Source organism: Dendropsophus ebraccatus, chromosome 13, assembly GCF_027789765.1.
Source record: "Dendropsophus ebraccatus isolate aDenEbr1 chromosome 13, aDenEbr1.pat, whole genome shotgun sequence".
Classification (NCBI taxonomy): domain Eukaryota; kingdom Metazoa; phylum Chordata; class Amphibia; order Anura; family Hylidae; genus Dendropsophus; species Dendropsophus ebraccatus.
The window spans coordinates 43,302,247-43,318,854 of record NC_091466.1 but is presented as its reverse complement, the minus strand read 5'-3'; the positions used below and the strand labels follow the sequence as shown (position 1 = coordinate 43,318,854).

Genomic DNA, 16,608 nt, shown 5'->3' with positions numbered 1-16,608 from the left:
GGGGAACACACCGGCAGCAGGGGGGTATATGGTTGTCAAGTTGCAAGTTTCCATGTTGAACGTTTTCAAACTAAGAAAAGAAAGGATCTAAAGGAGGAGGATGCTGCCGTGGCCTCTGCACACAGTAAGTCCCATTTAACATAACATTAATTTTACATGTTTTAAAATGTTGGCGACCAAATATTCTATTTGAGTAGGGCTAAAAAAGTGGAAAGGGCGCCATAGGGTGATAACGTAAACAACAGATTGTAGGTCGAACAAGCTGATAATAAAACTGCTCACCTGATGGTGTTGTGCTAAGAACACAACACCTGTATGCACTATCAGTGAAGAGAGAGGTAGTAGCCGTAGCAGCCAGGCTCCAAGGGTAGATGCCGAGATCCCAAGCCAGGAGATCAGGGAATGGAGAATGGTAGATGAAGTGTCGGATCCTCGGGGTAGGCGGGGACCACAGGAGCCAGAATGACGGCGCTTCACGGCTTCAGGTCTCTCCTACTTGACAAAGGGGCAATTTATGCCTCGAAACGCATTGTTTATGAGACCATTAAAATTCATCATGTCTCTCCTACTTGACAAAGGGGCAATTTATGCCTCGAAACGAGTTGTTTATGAGACCGTTAAAATTCATTGTTTTACTTCATTAAACCTGAAGCCGTGAAGCGCCGTCATTCTGGCTCTTGTGGTCCCCGCCTACCCCGAGGATCCGACACTTCATCTACCAAATATTCTATTTGGCGCCTAAATTTTTCAGGTTAGGAGCCAATGGCTCCTAGGTAAATTTTTTAGTCTGGAGCCCTGCATTGGCTCCCCTCTGACGGTACCGTTTGTGGCTGCAGGCAGTATTCAGCCTCCAGCCACATCAGGGTGCTCTTTCCTCTCTCTGGTGCATAAGTGACGTCACTCGTGCAGAGCAGAGAGTGGCCTGAGGAGCACTACAAGCAGGTAAGTATGGCTTTATTTTTTAAAATTACAAATAGGGGATGCCTACATGGTCAGGAGGCAGTGAAAGGAGGGTTTACTGACAGGGGAGATGCCTAACATGATGGGGGCGGCTTACAGAGGGATGTCTACAGAGGAGTCTACAGAGGATGGTGACTACCTATTAAGGAGGTTAACTACAGGACACAGACGGGTGTTATCTTCTATGGTGGCCTTATCCACTATATTAGGGTACAGATGGGAGGTTACTTATACTAGGGTCTATAATATGCAAGGAATCCGATACTGGGGTGTGTTATATGCTGGACGCCTGATACTGGGGCCTATAATATACTTGGGGGCCTGATACTAGAGTCTGTAATATATTGGGGGCCCGATACTGTGGTGTCCAATAAGTTAGGGGCCTGATACTGGGTGTGTAATATTCTGAGGCTCTGGTACTGGGGACTGTAATATGTTGGGGCCTGATACTGGGGGTCTGATATTGAGATCTGTAATATGTTGGGGTCCTAATAATGTGGGTCTGATATCGGGGTCTGTAATATGTTGGGGGCCTGATACTAGTGTGTGTAATATACTTAGGACCTGACACTGGGGTGTGTAATATGCTGGGAGTCTGGTTCTTGGGTCTGTAATATGCTGGCGGTCTGATAGTGGTGGTAGTAATATGTTGAGAGGATCTGATACTAAGGACAATATAGGAAGAATTTTGGAAAAAAACATTGGTGACCAGACACACACCCCTCAAACAACACCCGCAATAAGACACCCCACACACACAAGAAGCCACTTTGCTCGATATCAAAGCCAAAGTGTCCCTGGAAAAAAAATAAAATGTTGGCAACTATGTATTAGCATGTGACAGATAAATAAAGTGCAGATTTATGGCTATCACTTACAGATTTCCAAGTTTGTTCACTGCTGCAGAGTTCTTGGATTCTCTCCTTCACAGCTTCCTCTGTTCTAGGTACAGTTGTAAATCCATTGCTCAGGATCGTTGCCAGCTGACTTACAAAGCTTTGGTGAAGGCTGTGAGATGCTTTTGCCTCGTAATCTGAGGTACGCAGAGTCCTCTCCAGATCATTTGCTTTCTTCTCTTTTTCCATTAGCTCCTGATGCAAACTGCCCCATTCCTTATGGTTGTCCTTCAGCTTCTCTTGCAGAATCTCCTTTTCTCTCTCAACGTTCTTCTTGGCTAGAAGAGCCTCATCTCTCTCCTACTCACAAACAGGAGAAAAAGGGGCACTGTTATATAGCAAATATTATATAAAGTAAGTTGGAATACCAATAGAAATAGAGTAACTTTATCCTATACCATGTATGATGAGATAGACTGTGCAGAAGCTTTACTAAAGACAGACAGAAGAGGAGCTAGATATACTTTGCTTTTACTGATGTTCCTCAATATCAGCTTCTCCATTTCTACTGAATGGGGGCACTGAGCTCTGAGATTCAGTTTTAAGTCAACTTTGGAAAGAGAAGAATGAGCGATTTGCAGAAATAACAATGTGCGTCACTACATTATATATTATTATTACTATAAATCAACTCATCTCTACTAGTAACTTTAAGGCATGTTCACATGGCTAAAATTTGTGTTGATTGGGATGGGAAATCCACACTGATTTCCCTGGTCAAATCAGTGCTTTTGTACATGAACATCTCCTACTGACTTCAGTGGTAATGTCTATATAACACTGAAAAACCCACACCGTTTTTAAAAACAATGCCACAGATTTTTAACAAGGAAAAAAAGTTAGTGAACATTCACACAACTAAAATACACACTGATCTGTATGTGGAATCCGCATCAATTTCTGCAACTAAATCAGTAGGAGTGCGCATAGAAATCTGTGCGCTTTCTTTGTTCATCAATGCATTGTGAATTTATCAGCAATATAAGGTCCCATGTCTGGTTGGCATGAAAACACTGCAGCCTATTATAAATTAATCTGCATGTGAATCCACATGAAATTCCATATAAACCTGTACAGATTTCAAATGTGAAATTCAGCTTTTGTGATGGAATTTAAAAGGTTCTTATCATGATTGTTCTATCTCCAGATTGCCAGGACCCTGGGTTTTTCTGGCATCAGTTGCAACTGCACGCAGATCTGGGGTTAAAACATTGTGACAGGTACCATTTAATACATCATGTGAACAGGCCCTAACACAGCCCCATTCACTTGTTTTTAGAATTAGCAAGGATTCCAGACATTGAACCTCCACCAATTATATTGCTACTTGCCATCATTTCAATCACCAAAATGTTAGACCCACCACCTGAGTATTTCCAAAAAGGCCCCCAAATGCCCACTTTAGGAAGGTATTCGCATAAAATCTGAAAAATTGGAATTGAATGGCTGTATGATCATGTTAATCAAATTCTAACAAAATGATGTGGTTACCCATTGACTAGTTTTCTAAAATATCTGTGTTGGGAGAGCTGTTATTTGATTTACTAAATCATGTAATTGAGGCTGCATACAGCCACCACTAGGGGGAGCTGACTGTATATCTATCTGATTAAATAGCATTAAAGGGATATTCCACTCAAGCATACATGTTCATATGTTGCTGCCGATGGTGAGATTAACAATCGCTTCCATACTCGTTATTATCTATTCAGTCTCCTTCCCCCAGTTCTGGTGCTTTCTGCTGAAGATACAAAAATCTGTATGTAAGCTTTTCTCTCTGTCTCCCCCTCCTCCCCCCTCCCTTCTGAGACAGCTGATGTAAACAAATCCCCGTCAGACTGTATCTGCAACATTGTAGCTTCTTTGTAATGCTGGAAAGGTTAATCACAGTGAGTTCATCAGCAACTTGACCTTTGGGTAACCCTCCCAGCATTACAAAAAAGCTACAACGTTGAAGATAACGTCAGCCAGGGACTTGTTTACATTGGCTGTCTCAGAAGGGAGGAGATGAGACAGAGAGAAAGGCTCATACACGGTTATTTGTGTTTTCAGCAGAAAGCAGCAGCAGCTCAGAAATGGGGGAAGAAGACTGAATAGATAATAACAAGTATGGAAGGAATTGTTAGTCTCACCATGAGCAGAAACATATCAAAAGTTATGTTTGAGTGGAATACCCCTTTAATTTATCTGCAATGCCAGGCCCCACTCCCACCATTGCAGTTGTGTGCCACTCCTGTATGATAAGTATACCATAGATAGATACATAGATAGACAGATAAATAAAACTTTCTGATTTTCAATAACTGTGCATAACATCTCCTGTTTTTTTCCCCACTAGATAAAAAGTAACAGATACAAAGCAAGATTGAAAGAGTGACCTATCTCATGACAATACAGGTCACAATTGTAGTTTTAGCTACAAAGCAATAGACATGACATGAAGTGACCTGTTAAAATGTAGGAAAAAAAACAGTAAAATTGATGAATTATCTCTGACAACCACGGCGGACAATATAAGGCACAACCTCGGGTTATAAAGACCCTCAGTGTCATTCAACAGGAAAACAAAGACGGAGCTCTAAGCGCTTTGTGTTCCAAAGTTGTTTTGACTATTGTTTTCTTGGGTCTTTAAGGGGGACAAACACTTCTTCCCATCTCACCCTCTTCAGAGATTGAAGTTCTGCAGGAAAGTCAGACACTGCTTTTTTATGTTTTTCTGCCTCCGCCACCAGCTTTACAATGGTGTCCCGACTGGCTTTACACTCCACTTGTTGGCTTGCCAAGGCATCTTCAAGACTTGTCATTCTGGACTTGTGCAGTTTATATTCCCTCACCAATTTCTCGGCCTAGATCAAAATAGGGAAAAATTACGGAAGATGATTGAGAGAGTTTTCAAACAATACACATTAATGGCCTAGCCTTAGAAAATTATATAAAAATTAAATTATTTGTTATAGAAATATAATGGATCTGCCTAGACGGACATCGTTCCAAGCAGTGGAGGGAAATGCGCTACTGCGCACCTATCCCAGCTCGATCCCCAAAACAGTGGGGGTCTCAGCATGTTGTGGGGCAAACAATTAGTTGGCTGACAGCTATCCAAAGTATGTGGCCATATCAAAGGGGTGTTATAGCCAAAAACACTTATCCTGGGACCCACTGCGATCTTAAGAGTGGGGTCCTAAGTCTCCTGGCAGAATGGCGTAGCAGTCGTGTGGGGTCCTCCAGAAGCTTCTATAATAAATGGAGGGGTTGTGCACACACAGCAGCAACATCATTCTGCCAGGCTCTGAACCCTGTTCTTACAATCACAGGGAGGTCCCAGCAGTTGAATCCCGCGATCCTGCACCTATATCCTGTAATAAGGGTACTGGCTGAAATACCCCTTTAAAGGTATAATCCAGCATTAGAAAAAAAAACAGCTACTTCCCAGCAGGAATAGCACCACCCTTGTCCTCAGGTTGTGCGTGATATTACAATTCAGCTCTATTCACTTTAAAGGGGTTATCCAGTGCTACAAAAACATGGCCACTTTTCCACCACTCTTGTCCACTCAGCAGCGAGCTGGTGAGTCTGGGGGGGGGGCCTGCGGGAAGGTGCAGGGAGGCTGCCCGGGTGATGGCTAGATCGTCCGGGCAGCCCATAGCATACAGCAGCAGTCTGCTGCCTCTGCTCCTATTCCACTGAGCGACGGCAGCAAATCGTTGCTGTATCAGTCGTTTGTTTTTCAAGATGTTTGAAAGACAAACAACGCAACGATGTCGGCTGATCCTTGCCTTCTATTTAACAGGACAATTATCAGCCGTAACAGCCGATATCAGCCGAATACGGCTGATAAATGTCTGTGCAATATGGGCTTAAATGGAGCTTAATTGTAAACCACACCTGACCTGGAGACAAGAGTGGGAAAAAAGTGGCAATGTTTTTGTAGCGCTGAATAACCCCTTTAAGGGAATCGAGATGCAAAACCTACACACAAACTGAGGACAAGAGTGGTGCTGTCTCTGGAAGAAAGAGACCATGTTTTTCTAAGCCTGGATAACCCCTTTAAGGCTAAAATCTAACTTCTGCTACTCGCCTGTTACTATGTGTAATCTATTATGGGAGCTGAGACAAAAAACAATCTGTAAGGTCATATGTCTGACAGCAAAGTGAAGCTGAAGTGTTTTCCCGCTTCTAACGGCAACAAAGAGAACTCTGAAAAAAACTCATATGAACAAATAACCTAAAATCGCTACCGCACTAGTAAAGCAAAAACTTTGCAGATGAGTATTTAAGTTTTTGTATAGTTTTTAGCCAGAAATCAAAAAGAATGCCCAAAATATATAGTCCTCAACGCACCAAAAGATACAAATCAAAACAAAAAAGAAGGATCCTCCAAGGGATCACAAAAAATGCAGGGCAATCAAATATAAATATTATTATAATCTTTATTTGAATAATTCATATATTAAATAAAATTCATTAAAATATAAAGGAAGGAAGGTTTCACTTCCTTTATATTTTAATGAATTTTATTTAATATATGAATTATTCAAATAAAGATTATAATTTATATTTGATTGTCCTGTATTTTTTGTGATCCCTTGGAGGATCCTTCTTTTTTGTTTTGATTTATAGTTTTTAGCCAGTGTGGGACAAAGAAAATGTCAGCTTCTACAAACAGTGCCAAGTTTATTCAGCCTAACAAAGTGACAGAGTCGGACTGGGGTATATGGGGGACAACCAGAGGAAATGATCCTGGGGGCCCACCAATTAAGAACCAGTGAGAAATGACTTGTCAGGCAGTGTTAGTGCAGGTTCTAAAGCTGGGGGCCCACCGGAGGATCCTCCGGGTTCTCTGGTGGGCCAGTCCGACACGGACTATAAGATGCAATAGCGTAATGTTATCTCAGCCACAGGGGTCGACCTCACCTTTGACACCAGAGCATTTAGGGGATCCTCATGCTCCTCAACGTTTATATTCAGACAGGAGGACAACCTCTCAATACTCTCATGTAGTCTTTTCCCCAGGCCGCTGCTTTTCTGCTCAGCTTTTTCTCTTTCGATCAGATGTATTCTGCATATTAATATACAGTAATATAATATACAGTAATATACAGTACTTATATTTTTATTGCTGTTCATAAATAAAAATCCTAACTTTGCCAATTTTCACATTGGCTGACAAAGCATACAGCCTGCTATTTCCTGTTTTCTGTAGCAGAGTCATGTCAGCAGCAGCATCTGGTATTATCACAGTGCAATAATATTGGATATGCTGACAGATGACATGTACAGTATATACACTGCTGGAGGCTTAGATAAGGCAGGAGAGTGACATATATACACACTTTAGTGACATTATACACAGTTCCCCGCTCACTGCCGGCGCTATTACACCTGCCGACAGCAAGCAGGTAGGAGCGGGGTGGGAGGGGCTCCCCGGACGATCTTTAGATCCATAAAAGATAGCAACAGTCTGCTGCCACCTTTGCTATCGTTGTAGTTCTTTTCAACATGTTAAAAGACAAAGATCAGCTGACATTGTGTATGTCGGCTGATCGTTGCCTTTTAACAGAAGTTACTACACCAAGCGATTATCGTACGTAAAGGACGATAATTGGCCAAATATGGCCAATAATTGCTTGGTGTAATAGGGCCCTAGTCTATGGACATATTTCTTCCATTCATTGTGGCTCTGACATAAAGCACATACTCCACTGTCTACACAGGAAATAAATGAAGGAGATTTATCAATGTTGCGCCCCTGGTGTACGTCAGGGAGGTAGCACAGATTCTTGTATTCTCCCTGGCATACACCAGCCATAATGTTGCAATAAAAATCCCATATTTTGTACCTCTTTACCCAATCATGTATAAATTACTCCTAAAGTACTAAAAGTAGAGGTCAATTCACGTCCACTAACCTTAGTCGGTTCTCCAGTTCTTTAACCCTGTCATTCAACTCTTTGTTCTCTCTACGGACAGAGTGTATCTCGGCGTTGATTTCTGCCTTATCACCAGTTGAATGGTCCAATTCCTTGATGTGTTCTTTGAGGGCCTGCATCTGGGACAGCTGGCGGGCACACCTCTCTTTGTATTTTTCTAATTCCTCTTTGCTTTCTTGCAGGTAGACATCTTTAGCTGCCAGCCGTTTCTTAAGGTCGGAAACCTGAAATGTAAAAGAAGCTTATAACAATGGCTGATCACACATATGATGCAAACACATAACTGATCACTAGTAAAACGCTGACCCAGGACCAGAATCAGAAAACGTCTTGGTGAAGGACATCTCTACTTGTCATCATTCAGACATTGCATTACTTACAACAGGTTTCTCTTAGATTTCACCTCTTAGGTTACTTTTAGCAGGGAACCTTAAGTGGCTCTCCAGCTGTTGCACTACAACTCCCAACAAACCCATACAGCTGTAGGCTATCCGCACATGCTGGATTTTGTAGTATGGCCAGAACTGGCATCTGGTGAACTACAGATTGGCAATCACAATTTTAAAGGGGCATTCCAGGTGAGACGTTTATACAATGTTATGCCTAGAAGGCCATTGTATGACACAGTAATTCTATCTTGTTCTGTAAATTTATCAACTTTTTCCATCCTTCTTCGGGCCATAACCATTAAACATGGATTGTGTTCAGCATGGAGCATGTCTTTATGTACGATACGTCATATACAGTAATGGAAAGTATTTGCTGCTACTACTGGTAACAAGTAGAGCGGCACGTGCCAAACATAATAGTAAATCACACAAAGAATTCCTTTCCCAATGCCATCTATTAGGGTAAGATTTCTCCTAACAGTCGGTAAAAGCGTGATAATGCTTGTTTTTATAAAAAAAACTGCCGTATTTTGGCCTAAATATTTCCCCATATAACGTAAACATGTATTTAAGAAAATATCATTGATCATTTATATTTTACTTTCCATTCCCTATTGTGTACAACCTGCCAACATCTACAAAAATTTTCCAGGAAAGTTTTTTTTTTTTTGCTTAGACAGTGAGAACAGAACACTCAGCAGAGAAGGGATACTCCACCTGCCGATCAAGAATGATTGCTGAGGATTTAATTCCCCTGTCTGACACCTAATAACTTATACAACAGAGGATACAGGGATTATATCCGGATCCAAAAACAATTAAATTACATCTACAGTCCAAATGTAAGAGAGTTTTTCAGATATCTAGAGTTTCCTATGGTTATTTGTGAATTATTTGTAAATTTCGGCGAGTATTAAATAATAAAGAGAAAGAGCAGCCAGATGGAATCGATTTGTAGGGTTGCTGGACATGTGAGGATTTTTAATGCTATGTAAACATTTATACAGTCTGGATTTTCCAAAGCTTTTTAACAGAGATGTAACTTACATGGGCATTGCCATTACCAATAAATAATGGTAAATCAGAGGCGGGGGGGGGGGGGGGTGATATACTACATATTTGCAATTCATGTCATTTCTATATGAAATAAAATGCTATAAAATCAGCCACTAGGTGTCTCACTTACTGGAAAACTGCAGCCGAGGCTCCAGGACCAAGGCCATTTGGTCTTCGTAAAAGCAAAAAAAGAGACCACTTGATGTCAGTTGTTCCTCTTCTCTGCACAAACTGGTCCAGTGAAGATGAATGCTTATTGGTCAGAGGTCTTGCACGCCCCTGTACACACCCCTGTACACGCCCCTGTGCACTGCTGCAGCTGAGTAAACTAACTGATCTAGGGGCTTATTCCCTTGTTCCGTAAACTTTGGAACCTTTGGACAGGGAAGCCCTGTATTGGGCTCTTTCCCCGCTCGGCATCATGTATCAATATGATTCCGGGAGCGAGGAAAGTGCTTGAATCTTGGGACACTAACCAGACATCTGGAGCTGCAGAATTAACACCAACAGCATACGTAAGGTAAGCATTAACTCTATATTTATAAGTCTGGAGAACAATTAAAAGGCTGCACATCTCATACATGTTTAATATACTGCGCCACTGTTAAAGTAGGAACTCTCAGAGACCTGCACATAGAACATGAGGCAATATAGTGAATTCAGCTGGGGAAAAGAGGACAGGGCCGGTGAGTATGCCAGTCTTCATAAATCCCCCCTTGGTGGGCACTTTTCCTAGCTCTCTCTTGTGATCAGTTGGATTGGTCTGTCAATCAAAACTTTTAACACGTATCTATGTCTCCTTAGTGACAGTGCCCATTTAAAGGGAACCTGTCACCCGAGAAGAGAGGGAAGAGCCTACCTGACCCCCCCGGTGACGCCCCAGATACTTACCTCTACTTGCAAGTCCCGCTTCAGAAGGCGGTCACGCCGCGGAGAAATTGCTGCCCAATGGTCTGCGTGTGTGATATGTAAATGAGAAGAGATTAGGCAATTTCTGTACAGAGGGGCCGGCTTCTGGAGCGGGACTTGCAGGATGAGGTAAGTATCCGGGACTCCACCGGGAAGTCGGGCGGGCTCTTCCCTCTTTTCTCGGGTGACAGGCTCCCTTTAAAGCTCCTGGGCTCCAATACAAAATCGGAAGCAGCTCCCCCATCGTCTATGTGTCCCTTATAATACTGGTTCCATCTAATGTACAACTGCTACCACTATGTCACAGATACACACTCCTGCACGTCAAATGATGGCACATGGCAAACAGATACAGCATCTAATAGGTTAAAATACTCTAGTCTTACATTGCGAGAGTTTTAATGCATACGTATCTGTTGTAATATCCATACATAAAGGTATACACATCATATATGTAAATGAGATATACCTCTAGACTCCCATAAAAACAATGTGTAATGCCTAGTATACATCTTCTGTGCAATTCCATATAAAAATGACCATAAACTCTGACTTACAACACTCAGAAGCCAGAATGATGTTGTTTTGGCCTTGATCTAGAAATAGTTATGTTTATTGTATACATTGCGGACTTTATTGGCACATTACTGTAAAGTAACTTTTGCTTCCATTGGGTATATTTTGAGGGAACATTACACTAGGACTTGCACGTTTCATCAGGAAAGCATGGCTGAAACACCAAAGTCACTTGACATGGTAGAAGGAGCATTGCTCTGTGACTAGGACAAGGTCAGGTAGATTTTCTATTGCTGGAAATTGCACCTTATTATAAGCAGTAGTTCCCACCATCTAACATCTTGGGTGTAATCCTTGTTCATATTCTGTACACACTGTACACATAGAATCTGCCCACTGCCATGTGAAAAATAGGCATAATGTGATAATGCTACAGTTCTGTATCAATACTGTAGTCTCATAAAAACTACTCCTATTCATTTGCTTAAAGGGGTACTCCGGTGAAATTGTTTTCTTTTCAAATCAACTGGTTTCAGAAAGTCATTTAAATTTGTTATTTACTTTTATTTAGGCCTTTCAGTACTTATCAGCTGTTGTATGTCCTGCAGGAAGTGGTGTATTCTTTCCAGTCTGACACAGTCCTCTCTGCTGCCACCTCTGTACCTGACAGGAACTGTCCAGGGCAGTAGAAAATCCCATAGAAAACCTCTTCTGCTCTGGACAGTACCTGTCACAGACAGAGGTGGCAGCAGAGTGCACTGTGCCAGGCTGGATAGAATACACCATGTCCTGCAGGACATCTAACAGCTGATAAGTACTGGCCCCCCTCTCTGCAAGGGCCCCACAGCAGCCACATGCTCACACTCTACAGTGTGTACCCTCTTAGTACTGCTCTATAATGTTCTCCATGTTAAAGAGTGTGAGATATATGTATCAAGGGGAGCAAGATCCCCTTTTATATGTGGGCAGTCTACAGGACACATCATAGCAACTAGTCTACACTCACTAACTCAGATACAACTATAAATTAGAGATGGAGTCTACAGAGGAGAAAACTAGACACAAAATCCACATATTATTACATAATGGCCATAAATAGTGCTAAAAAATCACATACTAACATGGCAGCTTATCCTGAAAAGTTATCCAAAAGTTAAGGTACACTTTAGTTTTAACAATTAGAAATGGACCTCACTTCTGCTTGTAAACCGGTGTTCTTCACCAACAATGCGGCGTGTTCACTCTGTGCGGATTCGGCGGCGATTCTGTAAGTAAGTAAGTTGTCTTTTATCCCAGAGTTATATGAAACCTGAAAACAGAGCATAAAGAATGACATTAATGTACCTGTGACACTACAACCGCTGAGATCAGATTATAAGGATTTATTGGGATACAAGAACAATTTTGGTTCTAAAGTAGAGTGTGGGTATGGTAACTGATTATGGTTTGGTTAGGTGGACTGATCGTCATTGGTCGATGGTCGTCATCATGGACTGAGGTCTAATAAGTGTATAATATAATGTAATGTTCCTGTTTGTTAACCCCTATTGCTTGTATAGCGCTCTGGAATTAAGGGCGCTTTATAAATAAATAATAATAATAAAATAATAATAGTTAAAGGGGTTATCCAGCGCTACAAAAACATGGCCATTTTCCCCCTACTGTTGTCTCCAGTTTGGGTGGGGTTTTGAATAAATGGAGATTAATTGCAAACCGCACCTGAACTGGAGACAACAGCAGGGGGAAAAGTGGCCATGATTTTGCAGCGCTGGATAACCCCTTTAATAAGTAAGTGTATCCTGCATGAATTGCAGCTATTTATCACCCAGTGATAAAAACACATGCCAGGGCACATGCTGCTGCTGCCATAGACTATAACTGAAGAGTTCAGTGTGGTGTTTTCCCCTGATGAGCTGGAGCATATAAAAAGAAAAATGATGGTCATGTTAAATTTAATTTGTGCTTGCATGATTAAATGGGTAGAAAATGTTCTTTTTTTATTTTGCAATAATCCACCACACTTAAATATTGGACATAGTGGTTGTGGTTTAACCTTGAACTGCTGAAAGCTCCATATTTCACTTGTGATTGCTTTCGATTTTTACTTTTTTACGTATGACATGAGCTCCCTCCAGTGACGAATCCCTGAACATGTTTGGCAATGGAAACATACATTATAAAATAATAATAAAATATATCTTTGCCTTTTTTATTCTTGATTGTGAGAGAATGTCTTACAAAATGTATGGACATTGCCTATATTTACATATATTTATTTACTTATATTACTTATATTTACATAGCAAGGCTCTCTACCTGTTGTACGACTACAACTCCTACCATACATCGGTAGTGTTGAGCTCTTAGGGCATGATGACAGTTGTAGTACTACAAAATTAAGGGCCACAGGTTGAGAAACACTGGTGTTAATTATTTATTTCAAAGCACAATCATGATTCCAACCAGCAGAGGTCACTGTTGCAGTGTCCTTATAAATATAAGGTTCAGGGAAGAAAAAGAGCACTGCACCTCACACCTATGGCTGACACTAGTGCCTCTCGGCTGCATAAAAAACATCAGAATTTTGTGTATGAATTGATCAAACCACACTGCCCCATGTACCGCGTGCAGGTATCTGATACACATGGGTCCCTACACTAAGTCCACACTGTGCCGGTCAGTGACCACCACCCCCGCAGGCGTGCATGGGCAGGGAAGAGGGTCCATGGAATGGCCCTGCAACCCCCATGCCACAGGACCAGACCCAAAATGCCCCCCCAAAAAACTCCCAGCCAGCGCCGCCGGCAGAGGAAGCTGTCCCCAAACAGCACAAGTCTGGATAAGGTATTGCGCTCACCATTGCTACTGTAGATAGAATGGGACAAACAGGAGGGATAAAAGCACATGCACTCAGGTGTCTCCTGCTAATTGTGGTCATGTGGGTCTTCCAGGAGGAGTGCAAAAACACTGAGAAAATAGAGAAACAAAATACGGTTCAGGGAAGAAAAAGAGCACTGCACCTCACACCTATGGCTGATACTAGTGCCTCTCGGCTGCATAAAAAAACATCAGAATTTTGTGTATGAATTGATCAAGCCACACTGCCCCATGCACTGCGTGCAGGTATCTGATACACATGGGTCCCTACACTAAGTCCACACTGTGCCGGTCAGTGACCACCACCCCCGCAGGCGTACATGGGCAGTTTTTCTTCCCTGAACCTTATAAATATAAGGATCTTGAAGGCTTGCTTGAACGAATGTTGAATGCTGGAAGCTTATACTGAGCAAACATACCGGTATATGTCTTTAAGAATAAAATAATTTAATGCAAGGCTTAGATCCTGCTATTCATAGCAGTGTAAGACTGTCATGAAATAACAGCATGGGGCCTCTTGCTCACATAAAAGCCATTAGCTCAATCCACACTTACAGCATGTATCCCAGGTACAACCTGCTGTTACTCCAAAATATTGACCATTATAAATCTCAATGTATCTGAAAACCACCTAGTATGTGAATAACAGCTCACCTTATCGTCTCCGCGGCTGTCAGAGAGGTCATAGAAGTGCCTGGGTGAGAAGAATGAGTGAAGAATAGGTCATAAAAATGCCTGGTGAGTAAATTACAATGTGCATGCACATACTGTCTTAAAACAACATTTTCTAGCGTATTCTGGGGAAGAATAAATAAAGAGGAGGATGCTGAAACAAGATCACTACGCCAGACTCTGATGTTCTTCTTGATGCTCTGAGGAAACATTTTAAATTGGGACTTTGTGTTACACCTCTATAAATGTCACTCATATTGCACTCATAGGCCATAGTCATATTAAGTAATTCTATGGAGAGAAAAAACAGACATGGTCGCACATCCATATGTCTATCACTGATTTGCTTCTCAGCACTATTAATACATCAGGAGTTAGTTACAATTTGAGCAAAGTATATAAGCCCACACACCGCTTTACGATACCTGATTTGTGTGGGTCCCGCGTGACTACCACCTCAGCATCATTGCCCAAGGAGGGAGTAACCCAGTAGTCTGGCAGCCCGAATGCTGCCACATAACTCTCTGTGCCACCCCACCCCACAGATACTACGCTGCCGCAACAATGGCCACCGTACAGGACCACACCAAGAGAATAATTGCAGACCCTAATCAGAATGTAAGATGAGTGATTCCCCATGATGAGATCCAGCTTCATAAACGGCTAGGGAAAAAAAATCTTTCAAGAAAAACTCCAAAACTTCAAGAAATATCTCCTAGTGCCATCCTTCCTATGAAAACGATCCTTTAATTCGGAGGTACAGTGTCAATGAGGCGGGACCTAGAGCATTTGTGCCCTAGGACTGCAGGACATGTCCTGTGCTGCTCTTTACCTGGGCCAGGATGAGCTGCTCCTTTGGGCACCAGGTGAGGGCAGCGTCATATTATTTTTCTGGGACCCTGTGTGATCTGTAAAGAACCCTGGAAACACTCTGGTTCTCTGCATAGAAAGTAATTTACAGTCTTCAGTAGCTCTTTCTGACTGTTGTATGTAGAGACCTGCTTTATCCATATTAGTTATCTGCTTATTTTTCTTTAAATCTTAACTTTTTCTCATCTTGGGGTGATATTTTGGGGGCTTCAGAACCAACTAACAGTTTTTTTCATAGAGTTTTGGTCTCAGGATACATTATTTTTAACATACAATGGTCGTCCTGGAACCACTGTAATAGTGTAACTTGAGAGACCACTGTATTGCACCTGACCTCATTCCAGAGTCCCTGACCTTCAGTAATATATTTGTTGTGGCTTAAACAGTCTAGAAAACCCCAATGCTACAGACTAGAGGAGTATGTGTCCAGTACAAGCTGTTGCCAAATAAGAGTCACCAAACAGGTTAGACAGGTGGCCTCCTATGTATCATAGATACAAAGCTTTGTAACCTTATATTGTTATGATCTAAACAGGATTATTTCATGTTTAAAAAAAATCCTTAAAGAGGCACTCCATGGTTCTTTTGTCCATATCGCCATAACTAGGCCATCAACCGTGCCATCTGCTTCATTCCACCTCAGCTTAATATGTCAGAGGAAGTTTTCTCTCCTGGGCCATCTGACTTTCTGACTGATCATTTAATTTTATTAAAAAAAATTTAACCACCAGGAGATTTATTCATTTTGACTTCTAACTCTGGAATATCTTTGTATTCCAGTCCATTACTGCCAATTAAAAAAACTCAGCCCGCGTCAGACACCCGGAAGCGCCCGCTGGAACCAGGGTGGTGAGTGGACGTCTTTTCCCTCAGCCACCTCGTCCCCGGTCCCAGCACAAAAGAGCCCCCACGCTGGAGTACCCCTTTAAGCAAGGGCCTCCTACCAACTAGGGCTTCCCCAGTGTATGCCTATGGGCAGTGTAAAGTACATGCACACTCTACAACAAGCATGTCAAACTTTGGCATGCAGAAAAAAATAAATTGATTTCCTAGAGCTGGCCCGTCGATAGAGCAGTGCAGTTAATTAAAATATGGGCGGTCCAGATGGCAGCCTGGACCGCCCATTTTATATTCTTCGGCAGGATGCACCCAGCACAAGTGTGGCAGCGTGTGTGATAATGTCATCATAGTGCTTCTGCTGTGACACGCACTATTGGGGGGCTGACTACTGTATGGGGCTCTATTAGGGGGCTGACTACTGTATCGGACACTAATACGCGATTACCTACTGCATGGGGGAAATAATGCGATACATACTGTGTGGGGGCAACTACTTTATGAGGCAGTATTATTGGGTTCTATTAAGGTAGATAATACTGCATGGGTTACGAAAGGGGGCACTATGAATGGGGAGCTGGTATATAGGAGGTGTTTTAAAAGTGCAGCCTAAGGTAAATTATAGATTTAACACGGGGAGCAAGTTCTGTGAACAACCCAGGGAAGTTAATTTGCCACTGGCATCCATGTCGCATT

The 16,608-nt window shown here is 42.1% G+C and overlaps 1 protein-coding gene across 3 annotated transcripts in view; it reads right to left on the bottom strand.

The window, feature by feature from the left end:
• LOC138771390 (coiled-coil domain-containing protein 170-like) overlaps nt 1–16,608 on the bottom strand; it is a 56,814-nt gene that overhangs the window by 15,414 nt on the left and 24,792 nt on the right. For 2 of the 3 annotated variants that reach the window (XM_069951050.1, XM_069951049.1), the window contains 6 exons: nt 14,188–14,227; nt 11,852–11,965; nt 7,766–8,010; nt 6,771–6,915; nt 4,517–4,702; nt 1,839–2,156 (listed from right to left, as the gene is read on the bottom strand). In XM_069951050.1, coding sequence (XP_069807151.1) covers nt 1,839–2,156; nt 4,517–4,702; nt 6,771–6,915; nt 7,766–8,010; nt 11,852–11,965; nt 14,188–14,227 — 1,048 coding nt within the window. Of the gene's footprint in view, nt 1–1,838; nt 2,157–4,516; nt 4,703–6,770; nt 6,916–7,765; nt 8,011–9,361; nt 9,448–11,851; nt 11,966–14,187; nt 14,228–16,608 lie in introns of those variants that run through there. The other variant, XM_069951051.1, reaches the window with a different exon arrangement.